This window comes from Sturnus vulgaris, chromosome 30, assembly GCF_052056855.1.
Source record: "Sturnus vulgaris isolate bStuVul1 chromosome 30, bStuVul1.hap1, whole genome shotgun sequence".
Taxonomy (NCBI): Eukaryota; Metazoa; Chordata; class Aves; order Passeriformes; family Sturnidae; genus Sturnus; species Sturnus vulgaris.
Window position 1 is genome coordinate 1,485,365 of NC_142272.1, and position 16,790 is coordinate 1,502,154.

At 63.4% G+C, this 16,790-nt stretch overlaps 2 protein-coding genes across 7 annotated transcripts in view; both read right to left on the reverse strand.

Annotated features, from left to right (window-relative positions):
* Positions 1-7,862: 7,862 nt before the first annotated feature.
* On the reverse strand, positions 7,863-9,618 carry STAC3 (SH3 and cysteine rich domain 3). Its single transcript, XM_014892534.2, has 7 exons — positions 9,515-9,618; positions 9,337-9,403; positions 9,098-9,147; positions 8,883-8,977; positions 8,582-8,633; positions 8,295-8,432; positions 7,863-7,961 (listed from the first exon to the last, which is right to left on the reverse strand). The coding sequence occupies exons 1-7, from the start codon at positions 9,557-9,559 to the stop codon at positions 7,863-7,865; spliced, it is 546 nt and encodes a 181-aa protein (XP_014748020.2). The 5' UTR covers positions 9,560-9,618.
* Positions 9,619-12,821: 3,203 nt separating this feature from the next.
* R3HDM2 (R3H domain containing 2) overlaps positions 12,822-16,790 on the reverse strand; it is a 42,468-nt gene continuing 38,499 nt past the window's right edge. For 4 of the 6 annotated variants that reach the window (XM_088180764.1, XM_088180762.1, XM_088180759.1 and 1 more), the window contains 6 exons: positions 16,539-16,639; positions 15,702-15,871; positions 15,431-15,575; positions 15,228-15,343; positions 15,058-15,142; positions 12,822-13,506 (listed from right to left, as the gene is read on the reverse strand). In XM_088180764.1, coding sequence (XP_088036890.1) covers positions 13,163-13,506; positions 15,058-15,142; positions 15,228-15,343; positions 15,431-15,575; positions 15,702-15,871; positions 16,539-16,639 — 961 coding nt within the window. In that variant the 3' untranslated portion in view covers positions 12,822-13,162. The remainder of the gene's footprint in view (positions 13,507-15,057; positions 15,143-15,227; positions 15,344-15,430; positions 15,576-15,701; positions 15,872-16,538; positions 16,640-16,790) is intronic. The other 2 variants (XM_088180760.1, XM_088180765.1) reach the window with 1 other exon arrangement.

Consider the following 16,790-nt stretch of genomic DNA (forward strand, 5'->3'; position numbering starts at 1 on the left):
TGCACACGCACACACCTGGGACACGCATGAACACAACAGACACACCTGCACAGAGGTGAGACACGTGCACACGTTGAGACACGCGGGCACAGGCGGGGACACGCACGGCAGGGACACACGGACAGCGGGGACACACGCACAGCGGGGACACATGCACTGCAGGGACCCCCGTGCACAGGGCGGGGCCGCTCCCGCGGGTCTCGGCCCGGTCCCGCCCGGTCCCGCCCGGTCCCGCCGCCCCGGGGCCTGCGGGAGGCCTGTGGTGCCCTCTGGTGGCGGCGGCGGAGCTCGGCCCGGGGGCACCGGCACCGGACAGGGACCGGGAAGGGGCTGCGGGGACACCCGGTGGCGTGGGACACGACTGGGCCCCTGCCTTCTCCTTCTCCTTTTTTGCCTTCTGCTCCTTCTCATTCTCCGGCTACTCCTATTCCTTCTCCCTCAATCCTTCTCTTTATTCTCCTCCTGCTCCTGCAGCTGGCACAGGGACAAGAAACTTCCTGCAGCCACATCCCCCCCTCCATGAGCCACCCTGCTCCCGCTCAGCGCGGCCCCGGGACCCGCAGTACCAGGGCAGGGACCCCAACAACAAAGGGACCTGTCACCCCCCTCCATGGAAGCGTCACCCCCAGCACAGCGTGGGGACCACCCCGAACAGGTCAGGGAGGTCGCATCTCCCACATCCTGGGGGCTGTGGCATCCCCCAGCAGCTGTCCCCTCTCCATCCCTCACATTTCCCCCTCCCCAGCCTTGCTGACTGATTCCAGAGCCTCCAAAATCAATTCCCATCCCCGCCAGGACACGCCAAGAAGGCAACAAATCACAGTGGCGGCTCCGCAGCCCCAGCGCCTCATTTTTCTTCCTGAACTCCATAATAAGAAATCAATGGCAGACGCTGAGCTCCCGGTGCGGCTCCCCTGGGATGGGCGGCAGCGGGTCCTCCCCCACCCCCAAATCCCGGGTTCCCCCAGCAGACCCCAGGTCTGGCAGGGCCCACCCTGAGGGGCAGCTCCCTTCTCCCTGCAGATCCTTCCCCGGATCCTCAAAGGCTCCCCAGCCCTGCACACCTCAGCTGAGGTGAGCTCAGCCCCCGGAGGTATCTGGGGGGATTGGGGAGCCCAAAAGGATCCCTGAAAAAATCGTGGGAAGGGGATCCAAGCCCACCACGGAGCAGAGCAGAGGACAGCACCCAGCAGGTATTTCAGCCAGTCCTGCAGCAGCGAGGGGTGGGAATGGAGGGACAGGGTGGAATCCAAGGGACAAGTGGAACCCAGGGGCAGGTGGGATCCGGGGGATGGATTGGATCCGGGGTACAGGTGGGATCCAGCGGGAAGATGGAATCCAGGGAACAGGTGGAATCCAGGGACAGGGCTGGATTCGGGGGCCAGGTGGCTCCAGGCATCCTGCGGGCACCGATCCGGGGGGAGGCCCCGGGCCGCTGTCAGGCGGCAGCACCAGCAGCTGCGGAAGGGTCTGGGCTGGGATTGCTGCTCCAATTAGCTGGAATCGTGCTTCCCCGCCGCGCCTGACACCGAAAAACCGACATAATTACCCGCAGCGACAGGGAAGGCAGGACCGCGGCTCCCGCTTAATTGAGTGTTTACAGCCTGCTCGGAGGGGGAAACAGCCCCCCAGACAAGCAAAGCCCTCCTCCTCAGCCGGGAAAACACGGGGGGGAAAACATCCCCATCCCCCCGCAGCGGGGCTCGCCCCATCCTCGCACCCCTCCCCTGGGCGCCCCTGTCCCCAGGTGGACAGGACAAGTGGCCCCTGCCAGAGCCGCCGCCGGTCCTTCAGCTCCTGGTTGACTTGCAAATGCAGCCGCAGGAGCTGCAGGTCTCGCTCCTGTCAGCCGGGATGAAATCCCGAGGGGCGGCTGGGGGGGTCATGCGGGCAGACGCGTCCCCGAGGTGGTGATGGGGCACGGGGACACGGCCAGATGTGCCCTGGGGTGGTGATGAGGCACGGGGACACACACAGATGTGCCCTGGGGTGGTGATGAGGCAGGGGGACACACACAGATGAGCCCCTGAGATAGTGATGCGGCATGGGAACAACCTGCCCAAGGACTGGGTCCTCCCGCGGTGTGGAGATCCCATCCCAGAGGGATGTGGCCGGTTTGGGGCTGGACGGGCACACCAAGGCGAAGGAAACTGTGAAGTGCCAGGCACAGAACCCCGTCCCGTGCCCCCCCAGCCTGTCACACCGTGCCACCTCCACCCCCTGACGGACCAAGCTCCTGCCCAGCTGTTTTGTCCTCATTAATTTTTGATGAGCGGGATGAGAATCCAGCGCGCCGCCTCATTATGGACCCCATAACAATGAGCACCGGTGCCACCCCCGGGCCCGGAGCGCGGGCACTGGGAGGCAGCCGGGGCCAGAGGGCTCCGCAGGGGCACGGCCGGGGCTCCCCCCGCTGCTCCGGAATGGGAATCTGCTCCTGCATGGCGGGCACAGGGCACTGAGTGGGTACACAGGTGCCAACACGCGTGTGGGGATGCTCAGGAATCGGCTGGCAGGAAGGTACAGGTGTGGAAATCCAGGGGTGCACACCCCAAATGTGACACCCCGGGTCCCTGCAGCATTCCCCACCCCAGCGGTGCCCAGGCTGGTGCCATCCCTGCTCTTCTCTCTCCCCCCACCGTGCCCAGAACCACCTGTGGGATGCGACATCTGGGGGAAAAAAGGGCCTTGTGCCGTATCCCACAACTGGGGGTACTGGGAGGGGGTGTGGGGTGCGCTGGGAGGGCACCTGAGCCCATCCCGCGGGTGCTCCCCAGCATTCTCATGTCACCCCCGAGGGACCCCAAACCAGGCTGGAGGGGGAGAGAAGGGGGGCAGCCCCCCAGCCCCTGCAGACGTCTGCCACTGCCTGATGTGCCCAACTGGAATCACTAATTCCAATAAAGCCAAGCTAGATTAATTTTCATTTCCCCATGCAAATCAGCGCTAATTAGGATGGATTTAGTTCACCTCACAGGGGCTGTGGGGACAGAGGCTGCGGCGGCCGCGCGCCCCTGCCAGGCTTTGGGGGGTTCATCCTCCGTCAAGGATTTGGGAGGATGGATCCCACAGCGGGGGTGGGGTCAGGAGCCGGGAGCGGGGGCAGCAGCAAGGCAGGAATTGATCGAGACGCTTTGTCCCTCCCCAACACCCTCCAGGTCTCCTCCCTGGTCCCCAGAAATCAGTGTGGGGACAGCAGGAGGGCAGGGATTGATTCAGCAGCTCTGTCCATCCCCAGGTCTCCTCTCTGCTTCCCCAGAAGCCACAGCTGGCCCCAAGCTCGTCCCTGCCTCGATTCGTGCCCGAGGGGGTGCCCGGATCCAGGCAAACAGAGGTGCCCGGGAGATAAAGGGGGGGGGATCTCACCACCCAAACGCCTCGGCCCGTCGGGGGTCCAGGGCTGGGTTAGCTCAGCTGAAAGCGCAGCAGGGACAGGGGGTCCTCGGGGCCCTCCCTCCACCCCGTCCCTGGAAATGCAGGGGTGGGGTCTGTGCTGCCCTGCCCGGGGGTCCCAGCAGGATGAGACACCCCCCCCCCCCCCCCCCCCGGTGCCTGGGGTCTGCCCCGTTCTGCAGCGGGGTGGGGTGACAGCGCTTTCTCTCCCCCCCCCCCCCCCCCAGTTCTTTCAGATTCTGCTTTCGCCTCTTTCTTTGCCAAATATTTAACTAATTCCCGCTGCCCGCAGGCTCCTGATTGCGCAGGTTGTTGTGGAGCCAAGAAGGACGCGGCTGCCTCGGAGCAGAGGCGCTGCAGACGGGACCCCCCAGGCTCAGAACGGCCCCCCCCCCCCCCCCAAAAAAAAGGGCTGTCGCACCTGGAGTCTCCCTGCGGCTGAGCCCCCCCAGCCCTGGCCTAGCTGAGAGCGGTGCCCAGGATTTGGGGTACAGCCAGGCTGGCCCCTCTGCCACCTCTGCAGCTGGGACAGATCCCAACACCGGCACCCCCCAGCCCTGTCTGCAGCCCCCAAATCTGAGGGGGGTGTCTGAGGGGCTCTGAGAAGCCGTGCAGGACTCTGAGGCTCGGTGCTGTGCCATATGGGGGACCCCACAACCAGCCCCCCAGCCCTGACTGCAGCTCCCTTAGCCCCTAGTTCTGATGCCCCAAAATCTGCCTTTCCTGGTTCCTCTTAGCCCTAACCCACAGCCCAAAGCCCCCAGACTCCTCTGTCTCCCCACCCGGAGGCTGGAGCAGCCTGAGAAGGGGGGGGGGGGGGCACTGCCCCATCTCCCCAGATCAGCTGGGGCCAGAGAGAAAGGGCTGTGGGGGGGATTGTGGGGGGCTCTGGGGGTCTTGAGTGGGCTCTGAGAAGCTGGGGGGGCTGTAGGGGTTTTCGAGGGGCTCTGAGGGACTCGCTGCCGTGCCACGGAGGGGACCGCCCGTGGTGGCCCCGCGCCCGAGGCCACAGCCAGGGGCAAAGAGCCAGCGGCGGTGGCTGCTCCTGCCCTCATTAAATCCCCCGTAACGAGCTGCGAGCCCTGGGGCCCTGCCGGGCTCGGGTCATTAGGGCTGACAAGGACCTGTCACAGTGGGAGACGTGGCGTGTGTGTCCCCAGCCACGGCACAGGCAGTGGGGACCCCTGGGGGAGGGGCACCTGTCCCCCAAACTCGCTCCAGCGCCCCCGGTCCTGCCCTCAGAGCCGGGCAGGGAGGTCCCCGTGTCCCCCCCGGGGATGGAGCAGGATCGGATCCTGTCCCTGCCTGCGCTGGGAGTGAGGTTGGGGGGCAGGGAGGGGATCTCGAGGCTCCCCTGGCAGCATCTGAGGGAGATGACGAGGAATTAGAGGGGGAAAGGAACAGAAAGGAAAGGAGAAAAACGGAAAAAAAAAAAACATGGAAGAGAAAAGGAAAAAAAGGGAAAGGGAGTGGGACAGGAGCGCTGCCGAGCCCTGGGCTCCCCGCTCTGAGCTCCTTTCCCAGGACCCGCTGGGGCCGCGAACGGTGGGCGAGGATGAGGAGCAGAATTCCCCCACTCCCCTTTCCAGCCCCTCAGGAGCAGGATAAGGAGAGGATCCCACCCCTCTCCATCCCCTCAGGAGCAGGATGAAGAGCGGGACCCCTCCTCCCCCCCAGCCCCCCGGCAGGGCCGCCCCTCCCCGGGACCCCCCGGCACAGATAAGGAGCCCTGGTGCTCCCCGGGGCGCGTTTAATCTGGGACAGGACAGTTATTGGATAAATACCATGAATATGGAAATTGCATTTATGCTGATTTATTGCCGGGGGGGCAGGTGGGGAGCGCAGACGCTTTAGTTTACTTTAATCCATTTATTTCCCTGCCTGGAGATGGAGAACAAGCTCCGAGCGCTGCATCTGCTGCTCCCTGTCCCCCGTGCGCCCCAAAAAGGGGGTGCAGGAGGGGCTGTCCCCACCCTCGCATCCCGGGGCTGCTCCCCTGGGATGATGTATGGATTTGGCACGAGACCGGTGGGATTTCAATTAATTCCTGGGCCTCGCAGACTCCTGACCTTTCATGGGATGCGGAGAGAAATGGAGGTGATTAATCTGGAGGTCAGGGGGACTCCAGGCTGAATCCCTGTGAATTCCATGGGGTGGGATGGGGAACAACCCCTTCACCTAAGGAGGAGCAGGGGGGGACAGCCAGGTCACAACCAGGACCCAGAAGCACCAGGAATGGGAAAACCACGGGAAAATAGGAAAAAACAACCCCTGAAGTGCTCAGCAGCCATAATACGGGGGGGTGGAAAATCCCATCTCAGCCCATCCAGCGGGTGCCAATGCCCCCTACACCCATCCGGGAAGCAGCGGGAGCTGGGATGTGAGGAGGGGGCTGCACACGGAGGGCTTGGGGCGGGGGGAGCGCTTCTTAATTCCCTATTAACTGCTGATCAATCCAATTAGCTCCTGGCTGTAATGAAGGGCAGCTGCTTGGCTGGGGCAGCTCTTCCTCCCTCCCAAAACACATCCCAAAATACATCCCAAAACGCATCCTAGCCTGGCATCCCACCAGGAGCCGGCAGAGAAGGGGGCTGGGGGGTGGGAGGCTGATAGAAGGTGTTTTACCCAATTTTCCAGCTGACTCTAATTAAGTTGTTCTCTTCAGCTGTTAAATTAGCCAGAGCCCTCCCCCCTTCCCAGGGTGGTTCCCCCCTTTCCCTCCCCACCGCCCAGATGCAGCAAATCAGCTGCTGCCCCCTCGCCTTTACCCCCCCTCCCGCAGGGCTCCGCAAATAAATAAATAGACAATCCCGGGAAAATTAACCGTGTGAGGAGCCGCAAATGAGGTGGAAAATTTTAATGGTTCGGCATTTAAAGCTGTGTGACAGGAGGGGAGGGGGGAGGAGAGAGGGAGGGATGTCAGTCCCGAGGACTGCCCCCCCCTCATTTCCATCATTCCCGGAGCAGCATCTCCGATACTTGGGGTGCTGGGAATGAGGGGAGACCCCCCCCAGTGTGTGTGGGGGGGGTCACACACCTGCTTCCCTCCCCAGCCCCCCCGTCCCCGGCGTTCCCTGTACCCCCCAAAACCCCCTCAGCACCCCCGGCCTGACCCCACGGAGTGGGAGGGAACACGGGGACCCCTCTGCATGGGCGCCCCCTCCCCGTTCCCCCTCCCCCCGAATTCCATCCCCGGTACCGGGCTGGGGGCTGCCCCAAGATCCGCCCGCCAGGGGGCGCCGCTGCCCCTCCTAATTTGCATATTTTTGCATACAGCAGCGGCGCGCGGCGTGTCGGCAGCGCCCCCTCGCGGCGGAGCCGGGGAGGCCAAGCCACACCCACTCCTCAGGCCCCGCCCACCCCGCCCACCCGTCGCCATGGTTACGGCTGACGTCACGGTACCGTGACGTCACGGGGCGCAGCCCCCGCTGCGGGGCCCGGGCACCTGTTCCTGGCTCGGCGCCCGCCCCCGCCGCGCTCCAAGGTCTCGTCCTGTCCCCGGCACCGTCACCTGTCGCTCGCCGCCCCTATTCGGGCCTGGCCGGGCCCCGCGCCAGCGCCCGCCCCCCGAGCGACGGGGCGGGGGGGTCCTGGTTCCGCCCCATCCCCTCCCCTCCCACCGCCCGCGCGCGGCTGAGCCTCCTCTGGGGGCCACCAACACCCCCACAGTGACCAGTGACCAATCCCCTCCACTGAGGGCCACTGGCACCCCCTCAGTGACCACTGACCTATTCTCTCCACCGGGGGCCACCGGCACCCCCACAGTGACCAGTGACTCCTCTATCAGGGGCCACTGGCACCCCCACAGTGACCAGTGACCCACCCCCTCCACTGAGCACTGTGCTGGCCACCAGCACTCCCCCAGTGACCAGTGTCAACTCTCCCACTGCCACCCTCCTGGTGGTCCCCCCCAGCGGCGGGCATTGGCACCCCAACAGTGGCACCTCGCAAGGTGCCATCAATACCCCCATTGTGAGCCCCCCCCCCCAATTAAATCCACACTGGAGAGCGGGGGGTGGGCACAGCCATGTATTGCCAAATCCTGGGAGCAGCGGGGCAGGACCCCCCGACCCTCCCCGTAGCACCCAGTGTCCCCCCACTCGGTCTGGGGGGGCTCCACAGCGAGTCTGGGGGTGCCCCCTGCTTGCATCCAGTGTCTCTGGAGGCACCAAAACCTCCCAGGGGGAAGAGCCCTCGGGGCACCTCCTGTCCCCCCCATCCTGCCCCGGTCCTGGGGGGGACAACAGTTCCCCCAGGGACACCCCAGGGACCAGGAGCAGCAATGGGGGTGCCCTTCCCTGACCCCAAACCTGTCCCGCAGCCAGGGCCCCCCATCCCAATCCTGGGGTCCTTCCATTCCCCATCCCGAGGGTCCCCCGTCCCCATCCCCACCCCGCAGCCAGAGTCTCTCTGCCCCATCCCAGGGGTGTCTCTGTCCCCCATCCCAGGGGTCCCCCCCGCAGCCCCCCTCAGATCTCCTCCAGGAAGTCCACAGGGAACAGCCCCACTTTGCGGCCGGTGAAGACTTTAACGTAACCGTTCACCTCCTCCCCCTTCTGCACCACGATCTGGGGGTGAGACGGGATCGGGTGAGACCCCTGGGACACCCCAGAGCAGGGTGAGACCCCCAGGACCTCCCCCCAGAGCAGAAGAAACCCCTGAGACCCCCCCAGAGCAGGGTGAGACCCCCGGGACCTCCCCCCAGAGCAGGTGGAACCCCCGAGAACCCCCCCAGAGCAGGGTGAGACCCCAGGTGTGGAAGGGTCGGTCCCACCCGAGGGGCTGGGGGAGGTGAGAAGCGGAGGAACGGTGATGTGGGTTATGGGGTGCAGCCGTGATGGGGGGCTTGGAGGGGGGCTGGGGGTCCCCGGGTGGTGATGTGGGGGGTGGTCCCGTCTCACCTGATCCTTCTTGAGCGTGATCTGCCCGATCTCCCGGTTGCCCACGAAGGAACGCGTCACCTTGTGCACCCGCTCGCCCGCCCGCACCCGGATGATGAAGTTGGGGGGGAAATATCCGACTTTCTCACCGATCTTCCCCTGGAAGGAGGCAGTGGGGGAGTGTAAGGGGGGATTTGAGCCAATCCGGGGGTCTCAGATCCCCCTCCTTGCCAGGCTGGGGGTTGGCAGCAGTTTGGGGGTCTCCCTTTGCAGTGCCTTTCCCAGCCGAGCTCTCCCTCCCGCCTTACCCGCCACCACTCCTCGTTGGAGTCATCGACCACCGTGATCTTCTCCCCCGGCCTGGAAGGGAAGGAAGGGCTCCCTGAGAGGGGCAGGACCCCCAGCCGTGAGAGACCCCAAGGAAAAATCGCTTTTCCTTCAGAATGAGCTCCTCGAGCCCCGTATCTGGCACGGGACACACGCAGCCCGTGGGCTCAGGGACAGGCAGGTCCTGCTCAGAGCAGCTCAGCCTTGGGAAAGCCACAGAACCACATCAAGCCAAACCTCCAAAACCTTGGGAAAGAGCCCGGGACAGGGCTGGAAACTCACGGAAAATCCAGGTCGTCCTTCTCCAGGGCTTTGAAGCGATAAAGTGCCACGAAATAGTGGGACTGCAGGAACCCCCCTGGCTGCGGCTTCTTGCTCTGGGCGGGCACAGTGGAGTTTGCGGTCCCGGGGGCTGCAGACAGCCCTGAGGATCCCCGCAGGGAGATCCCACAGGCTCTGCTCAAGGCTTTGGGGTGCAGGGTGAGGATGAGGGGTACCTTGTCATCTGTTGGGCTCTTCTCAGCCTTCTTGTCCCCTTCAGAGGCACCTGGGAATGGGAGGAGGGGTCACACCCCTCAGCCAATGTAGGGATGCAGCGAGAGCCCCAGGGTGGGGACATAAACTGGAGACCCTCTTTCTGCAGGGCAAACCCACCCTGGTGATCCCCCCAAACACAGCCAGGGGCTCCCCCCGTGTCCCATGGGCTCAGCCCCCCAACCCTCGGCCCCGCGCTCACCACCCTCGGCTTTGCTCCCCACCGGCTTCGTGGCCTCCGACTCCTCGTCCATCATCGCAGCCAAGGGCTGGAAGGCAGAGAGAGCTCTCAGAGGGTGCAGAATGGGGGGACTGGGGGGCTAGGGGGGTGCTGGCACAGCACCGGCAAGAATTTGGTGAGAGCCCGACCCCACACTCACATTTTTCTTGTCGTCCTGCCCCTTCTTGCGCTCCTTGTTGGCCATGATGACGCCCGTGCGCAGCGTCTCGAACACAGGATCGCTCCTGTTTGCTGCGGGGGCAGGGGAATGGTGAGGGGGGGGTCAGGGATGGGACGCGAGGGGTGGGGACACCCCGGGGTGGGGACCAAGGGGACGGGACACCCCAGCATGGGGAATTACCGAGCTGGTCCTTGGTGCCGGCGTACTGCTGGTCGCTGTAGAGGGGGGAGCTGTACGCCCGGCGGAACCCGGGCGGCTGGGGGGACAGAGGGGGGGTCGCAGCATCAGCCACCCCCCAGAGCTACTGTCAGAGCTGGGAGGACCGCGAGGGGGGATGCTGGGGTCCCCCTCAGAGCCAGGGGTGGTGGCACCTGAGTCACGGCCGCGGGGCCGAGGTGGCACTCCCGGGGGTGCCCGATTTGGGGGCTGGAGGTGGGGGGTGACACTCACGATCTTGCCGAAGCAACGCTGCATCTCCACGTAGGACTGGCAGTGGTGGTGGATGTTTGTTTTGCAGTTCTTGCACCTCAGGCCAAATTTGTTGTTGACTGGCAGTGGGGGGGAGGTGGAAAGGAGAGGGAATGTGACACTGCAGCTGTGAAACTGCCGGGACAGAGCCCTGGACAGCCTTGGCCCCCAGCCCCCAGCCCTACCCGCGCCCCCCAGCCCTGCCCATGGCCCCCAGCCCCCTCAGGACTCACGGACGATCATGCGGGCACAAACATCGCAGAATTTGGGCTTTTTGAAGTAATGATCTTTGAACTTGTGGGGTTTGTCATTAACAAGTTTCTCGGGTTCGGGAGGGGGCTCAGGCTCCTCCTCCTCTTCCTCCTCTTCGTCATCCTCATAGATGTAGTAGATGGGTCCCCCCGAGGGGCTGACCAGCTCCCCGTTGGGCTGTGGCTCCGGCGCCGGCTCCTCCTTGGGCTTTCGCTGGAAAAGTTGTTTCAGCTTCTGCAGCTGCTGGGGCAGGAGAGGACGGATGGTGTGTGGCAGTGTTGGGGGAGCAGGAGGGCAGAGACCCCGTGCCCGGCTCCTCGCCCCAGTGATCCCCTCAAGCAGGAGGAGAATGTTCTGAATGCTCTGAAGATGGGGACCCTCCTCCCAGCCCCGTGAAGTCTCGGCAAAAGAGGAAACTGTGGTTCCTGAGCACCTCAAAGATGTGGGCGTGCCAGGGAAATGCCGAGCTGGGAAATGCCCACCCAATACCCGGCTGGATCAGGGTCTCACCAGGCAGCCCAGGACTCCCAAAACCTCCTGGGGCTGCGGCAGGATGATGAGAGAGAGGGGGCTGCCCCCACCCACCCAAACTGCCCTGTGGGCACCCACTTACCCGGCTCTTGGGTTTCCCACCTGAAGCAGGTGAAGCTGGTGGCTCTGGCACTTCCTTCTCCGTCATGCTGCAAGGTGAAGAGACACAGATGGCATCGGCTGGGGCAGTTCCAGCTGCAGGAGCCCGGCAGGGGCTGAAGTGGTCAGACCCTGCTGGGTGGGCAGTGCTTCCCGTTCCCCTGCCCGTCCTGCAGTCCTTGTCCTGGCGAGGGCTGGTTCTGCCAGGGGAAAGCCCGGGCTCACTCCCCCCGCCCATCCCGCATCCCCTGCCCCGGCCGGGGCTGGCTCTGTCTCGGAGAGCCCCGGGGTCAGGCTGGAGGAGGTCGGTGCCCAGCCCAGAGCGTGGCACATCCGCTGGCTCAGGGACGTGGTGCCAAGTGCCGTGAGCCAGCCCCTGGGCTATCTCTGCACGTGCCCACCTTAGCCCGGACATCTCCATCTCACCGTGAAGCTGCAGGCGGTGCCACTCTCGGTCCCTCAGATGGGCACACGGGGACACTGATGGGCATCATTCACCTTCCAGCTGCCACCTGAGCAGGCGCAGGACCTGCTCCTGCATCCCCCAAACCATCCCGGTGCCACCTTTGACAGCCCTCCCAGACCTCACTATTTTTGGTGATAGGCGCCCCCCAAGCCCCTCCAGCCCCCAGGGAAACCAGCCAGGAAAACCAGCAGGGAACAGCAACGGGAACGGGGAGCGCTGGGGTGAGGGGCACTGCGGGAACGGGGCACCCCGAGGCCCTGCAGCAGCGGGGGGGCCCAGGGTGGGCACGGCCACGGCAAGGAGGGGCACACACGGGGCACTTACCCTGTGCTTGGAGGTCTCGCCCTGCGCTGGAGAAGCCCCCGAAGGGCGGCCGGTGCCAGGTCAGAGCCCCCAGCTCTCCGTGCCGGGCGCGCGGGGAGGGCGGCAGCGGCCCCGGTCCGGTGGCCAGAGGAGTGACAGGGCAGAGGGGGACGACAGCTGAGCGGTGGCGGGGGCTGACGCCGGGAAATTGGAGCCCCAGCGTGCGCCGGGAGGGAGCAGGCGGAGGAGCCACCGGCTATTTGCGTTGGTGGTTGCTGGGCGTGCCAGGGCCCCCCCAGCCTGGCCTGGGACAAAGAAGGAACCGGGCACAGCGAGGGCTCCAGAACTGGGCACACTGAGGGTTCCAGGAGCTGGGCACACCAAAGGCTCCAGCTTCAGTGTCTCCTCGTGTGTTGGAGGCTCTGGGGGTTCAGTGGCCCCAGAGGGGGGTCTCTCATGGGGTGGAGTGGCTGCCTTGGACCCTCTGGCACCAAATCCTGCTGGTCCAGGCTCGGTTGTGATGGCAGGAGCGGGGATCCCCCTGCTGCCAGGCTGCCCATAACCAGGGACGGGGCACCCAGGGGCCCTTAGGTCTGGCTGTGGGTGGCAGCAAGGTGGGAGTTGGCACAAGCCTGGGTTGGAGCCCCCCCCCCCCCCCTTCCTGGCAGCTCTTACCTGTCCAGCTGCACCTGCTTAGGAAGGTTGGGAGAATCCCACTACTGCCAGAGGCTCTGGCTGTGCCACCCCAAAACCTGTCTCCACCTGCACCTGCCAGCTCCAGGTGCTGCTCCTGTCAGCAGGAATATAGAAAATTTCCTGGCAGGGCACACAGCTGGGGCCACTCCACACCTTCATTCCTACCCTGGAATTACACAGCTGGATGGAGCCAGAAGGAAGGAAGGAGAAGGAAGGAAAAAGAAGGAGGGGGAAGGAGGAGGCCAGGCCATGAACATCTGTCAGGGCAGTCCAGCCCCAATCCAAATGCTCTGATCCCAGCCTGGGATCTCCCCTTCGGGCTTGCAGCCCTTGGCCATGCAAAGCTTGGGGGCAGGACTGGGCAGGATTGTCCCCCTGCCAGTGTCCTTTCTCCTGTCCCCTCACCCCACTGAGGAAGCACAGAGCCCCTGGCACTGGTAGAACGGGAAGTTACGTTCAAGTGATGGACAATTTTCCTTTTTTTTTTTTTTATTTAAAAACAACCCCCCAAATAAAATAAAACCAAAAAAATTCCCCCCCAACAAAATAATAATCCGATTAAATAAAATGTGCAGTGAACATACCAATCAACACCTGTATGTGCGGTCCAACACAGTGCTTAAACAAAACCATAGACACAAGGGAGGGGGGCGGGCACGGGCGTCACTCCAAAAATAATAATTAAAAAAAAAAAAAAATCAACTTCTCGTCTCTTAATTATGTTCATATAAATATATCAAGGAAGGAGGGCGAGAGGAAGGGAAGGTGGGAGGAGAAGAGGCCCAGGGGAGTGCCCGGTGCCCACGGGAGCCCTACTGGGAGCTGGCCCGCTCCAGCACCCGCAGGTCGTAGTTCTTTTTGGCCACGCGCAGTTTGAAGCGGCTGAGGGAGTTGTTGAGGCGGAGGGAGGCGTTTTGGGCAGCCAGAGGGCTGGGGAACACGGCCACGATGGTGTATAAGGCAGCGAGGTCACTGTGCCTGCCGTTCTCGGGAGTCCCGCTGTTGTCCCCGCCGCCTCCGTCCCCGCGGCGCCCCTGAGTCTCTTTGAGCCACTGGATTTTGGCACCGGCCATGGCGAGCTGGGTGAAGAGTTTGTCGGCCTCTGTCCGTGTGATGCCCTCGGGCAGGTCTGTCACCTCCAGCACCCGGCCCAGCACTGCAGGGAAGGAGCTGTGTGTCACCAGTGTCCCAGGAGCCTCCCTGGCTCCGGGCTGGAGCACCCACCTGTCCTGGGTCCAGAAATGCCAAGCTGCTCCCACAGCAGGAATCTATTTTTTTAAACGATCACTTCCCGTCCAAAGCAGCCCTTCCTGCTCCCTGGAATGCCCCATCCCAGTCCCTTCCTGTGCCCACACACTCAGGAGGAGATGTGGGTGTTTATTCCCCAGTGTCCCACAGCTCCAGGGACACCAAGGCCTGCTGGTGTCCTTTGGATAGCTGGGCAGTTCAGGCTTTCCCAGGGGCTCTGCCCTGTTTTCCTACCCCAAACTTCAGGTGCCAGGACTGGGAGGCAACCCCACACTCCCACCCTGACCCTGGGAGGGAGAATGGCTGCACCCATGGAGGATGGTGGCACTGGGTGTGTCCTGCGTGGTGGTACTCAAATCCCTCTGCAGCTTCTGGCTCCAACCTTTGTCCCTGTCCAGTGATCCTCAAATCCTTCTGCAGGCTCTTGGCTCTGACCAGTGGTCAAACATCTCTGCAGCTCCTGGTTCTCCTCTATTTCTGCCCCATAGCCCTCAAATTCCTCTGCAGCTCCCAGCTCCTGCCTGGTGGTACCCAAACCCCTTTGCAGCTCCTGGCTCCAACCTTTGTCCCTGTCCAGTGGTCCTCAAACCCCTCTGCAGCTCCTGGCCCTGCCCTGTGGTCCCCAAACCCCTCTGCAGCTCCTGGGTCCAGTCCCCTGGGTCCAGCCCTGTGGTCCCCAAACCCCTCTGCAGCTCCTGGCTCCAGCCCTGGCTCTGGGCTTAGCAGAGCTGCTGCAGGGATTCTTTGCTAATATTAACGTGGCACGTACAGACCATGCCAGGGGCAGGAGGGGGGTAGGCAGCTCTTAAAGGGCCCCTGCAGCCAGCTGCTGGTGGTGACACCGAGGTGACATGAGGGACAAGGCTGAGGTCTCCAGAGGGTCACTGAGGGCTGCTCCATCCAAGCTGTGGATCCCTCCCTTAGGAACGGGGGCAGAAAGAAATGATGCACTGGAAACCTCAGGCCTCACAGCCACCTTGGGAGATCCCAAATCTCAAAGATGAGGCTCTGAAGCTGCAGGCCCCATGGGAAAGGGAAGAATGGGTGGGAAGAGTGACTTGGGAAAGCAGTGGTGGGAATGAGATCTCAGAATCTGGACATTCACTTTCTGCTGATAAAGAGGAATAAAATCTCAGTTTTTCCAGCTCCACCTGCTCCATCATTTCCACCCTCTGAGAGGCAGGAATAGCACCCAGGTGTCCTCAGAGGTTTTACTCCCTGTTCACCCACCTCCCTCAGGGAACAGCAGGCTGGGGCTGGATCTGCTGCACCCCCAGCCTGGACTCACCTGGGCTGGGGGGTGTTTGTGGGTGTGGGGAGGAGGGACTGGCAGGAACCACTCTCCAAAACCAGCACAGGGTTGTGTGGGATGTCGGTGTGGGCAGCAATGGCACCTGGTGTCTCCAACATCCATTTGTGGGGACATCAGAGGGCAAAGGGGCTCGAGGGGGTCACTTGCCTACGTCACTTGTCCCCAGGTCGGTGGACGCTGACTTCAGGGCCTGTCTCTTGCTCCGGTTTCCATGTTTCATTCCAGTCTGCCCCTTGAAGGAGAAAGAGGGGGCACTGTGTCACCTCAGGGGACACTGTGGCTTCAGGGTGCCCACAGAGGGGCTGGGCAGGCTGTACCTGGCCTGGCTGTACCTGGTGTCCTGTGTAGCTGGGCTGGTTGTGGAGCAGTGGTGGGGGACACAGGGACAGGTTGTACTGCAGAGGTTGGCCCAGCAGCGAGTACCTCCCATCACCTGCACGAGGAGCCCGAGTTTGTGGGGATCTCAGGGAAGGTGCCAGCATTCCCAGCCCTGGGCTGTGCCCACACACCTTCCCCTTACCTTGTGCTGGGCCCATGGGCCGGGGGAACTGTGTGAGGACGGGGAGGGGGCTCAGCCCCGTGCACACACTGTTGAGGTTGGTGACGGGCGACGGCGTCGGGGACTGGGTGGGGGACGTGATGGGGCTGTTCAGCTGGGTGCTGGCCTGGGGGAGGGACAGTGTCAGACACCCCCAGTGCTTGTGACCACTCCCACAGCCACCCTGACCCCGTGGGGTGACCCCCCAGCCTCCCCCAAAGGCTGAGCTGCCTCCTCCCAGTCCCCCCAGTACCTGAGCACTGGTGTCGGGGTTGTAGAGGTCTCCTGGCTTCTGCCCCCGCTGCTCCAGGCTGTAGTACTTACAGTGGCTCCACTGCACCACGGGGGGGTTTTGGGGGGCCTGGGGGCCGTTGGGGACATTCAGCTGCATCACCACCACACCAGGGCCTGACGGGGACACCCCTGGGGACAGACACACGTGCTGTGAGACACAGACCTGCCTGTCCCTGCCACTGCACACTCTTCCCCACAGTCCACTCTGGACTATCCCCTCTGCCACTCATGACTTTCTCAGGCTGGAAAAACCCCACCAGGACCCTCTGGGGATTCCTCTCTGATAGCAGAGGTTACATCTGGGAGTGATGATGTTTAATCCAGGAGAAAAGGGAGCACAGGGGCCACGCTGAGGGATGGCAGCTCGGCGACTGCTCTGAGCATCTCCACAAAACTCCAGACAAAGGCTCCAAGCACAGATCCAGGTACAGAACCCAGATCCTGCAGCTCACTAGGTCCAGACTTCCATCATCCCAGTTCAGCTTCTGCACCAGCTCACTCCCAGCAGCTGTGGCAGGGAGCAGGAATCCCCAGCCTCCCCATCTGCAGTTCTTCCTGCTCTCACCAACCCACAGCCCACCCAGCTGCCTCCACCCCACTGCCCAGCACGGCAGGGAGATGCCAGGCACGAGCCAGTGCCACATCCTGATCATTCCCTGTGGCATTCCCAGCCTGAGCAATGCCCTTGCACAGAAGCTGCCAGACTTGGCTGTGAAGTGGCAGCTCCACAGCCCGTGATCCAAAGGCTGATCCCACCTATGGGCTCGATGCCAGCCCTGCCCGTGGCCCCTCGTACCTGAATACTGCTGCTGCATCTGGGGGGGGCTGCAGGGTGCTGGGGACTGTGGCATCTGGTACTGCTCAGAGCCAGGAGGCTGCAGGAACCCCACGGATGGGCTGTGGAGCAGAGAGGGCTCAGGTGAGGAGAGGGATGGGGAGGAAGAGCCAGGACATCTGCACAGGTTATTCCCAGTTATTTCCTCTGTACTGGGATGGCTGAACACACAGGAGCCTCTGGAGAGGGCTGGGCACACAGGAGCTTGACATG

What these genes read in the sequence shown, in the direction of transcription:
- STAC3 (XM_014892534.2), bottom strand. Translation starts at nt 9,559, where the DNA reads ATGGCCAACAAGGAGCGCAAGAAGGGGCAGGACGACAAGAAAAAT. An exon ending in AAGGACGACCTGGATTTTCC is followed by an intron (nt 8,634 to 8,882) that starts GTGAGTTTCCAG and finishes CTTCCCTTCCAG; the next exon opens with GCCGGGGGAGAAGATCACGG. An exon ending in CCAACGAGGAGTGGTGGCGG is followed by an intron (nt 8,433 to 8,581) that starts GTAAGGCGGGAG and finishes GCCTCCTTCCAG; the next exon opens with GGGAAGATCGGTGAGAAAGT.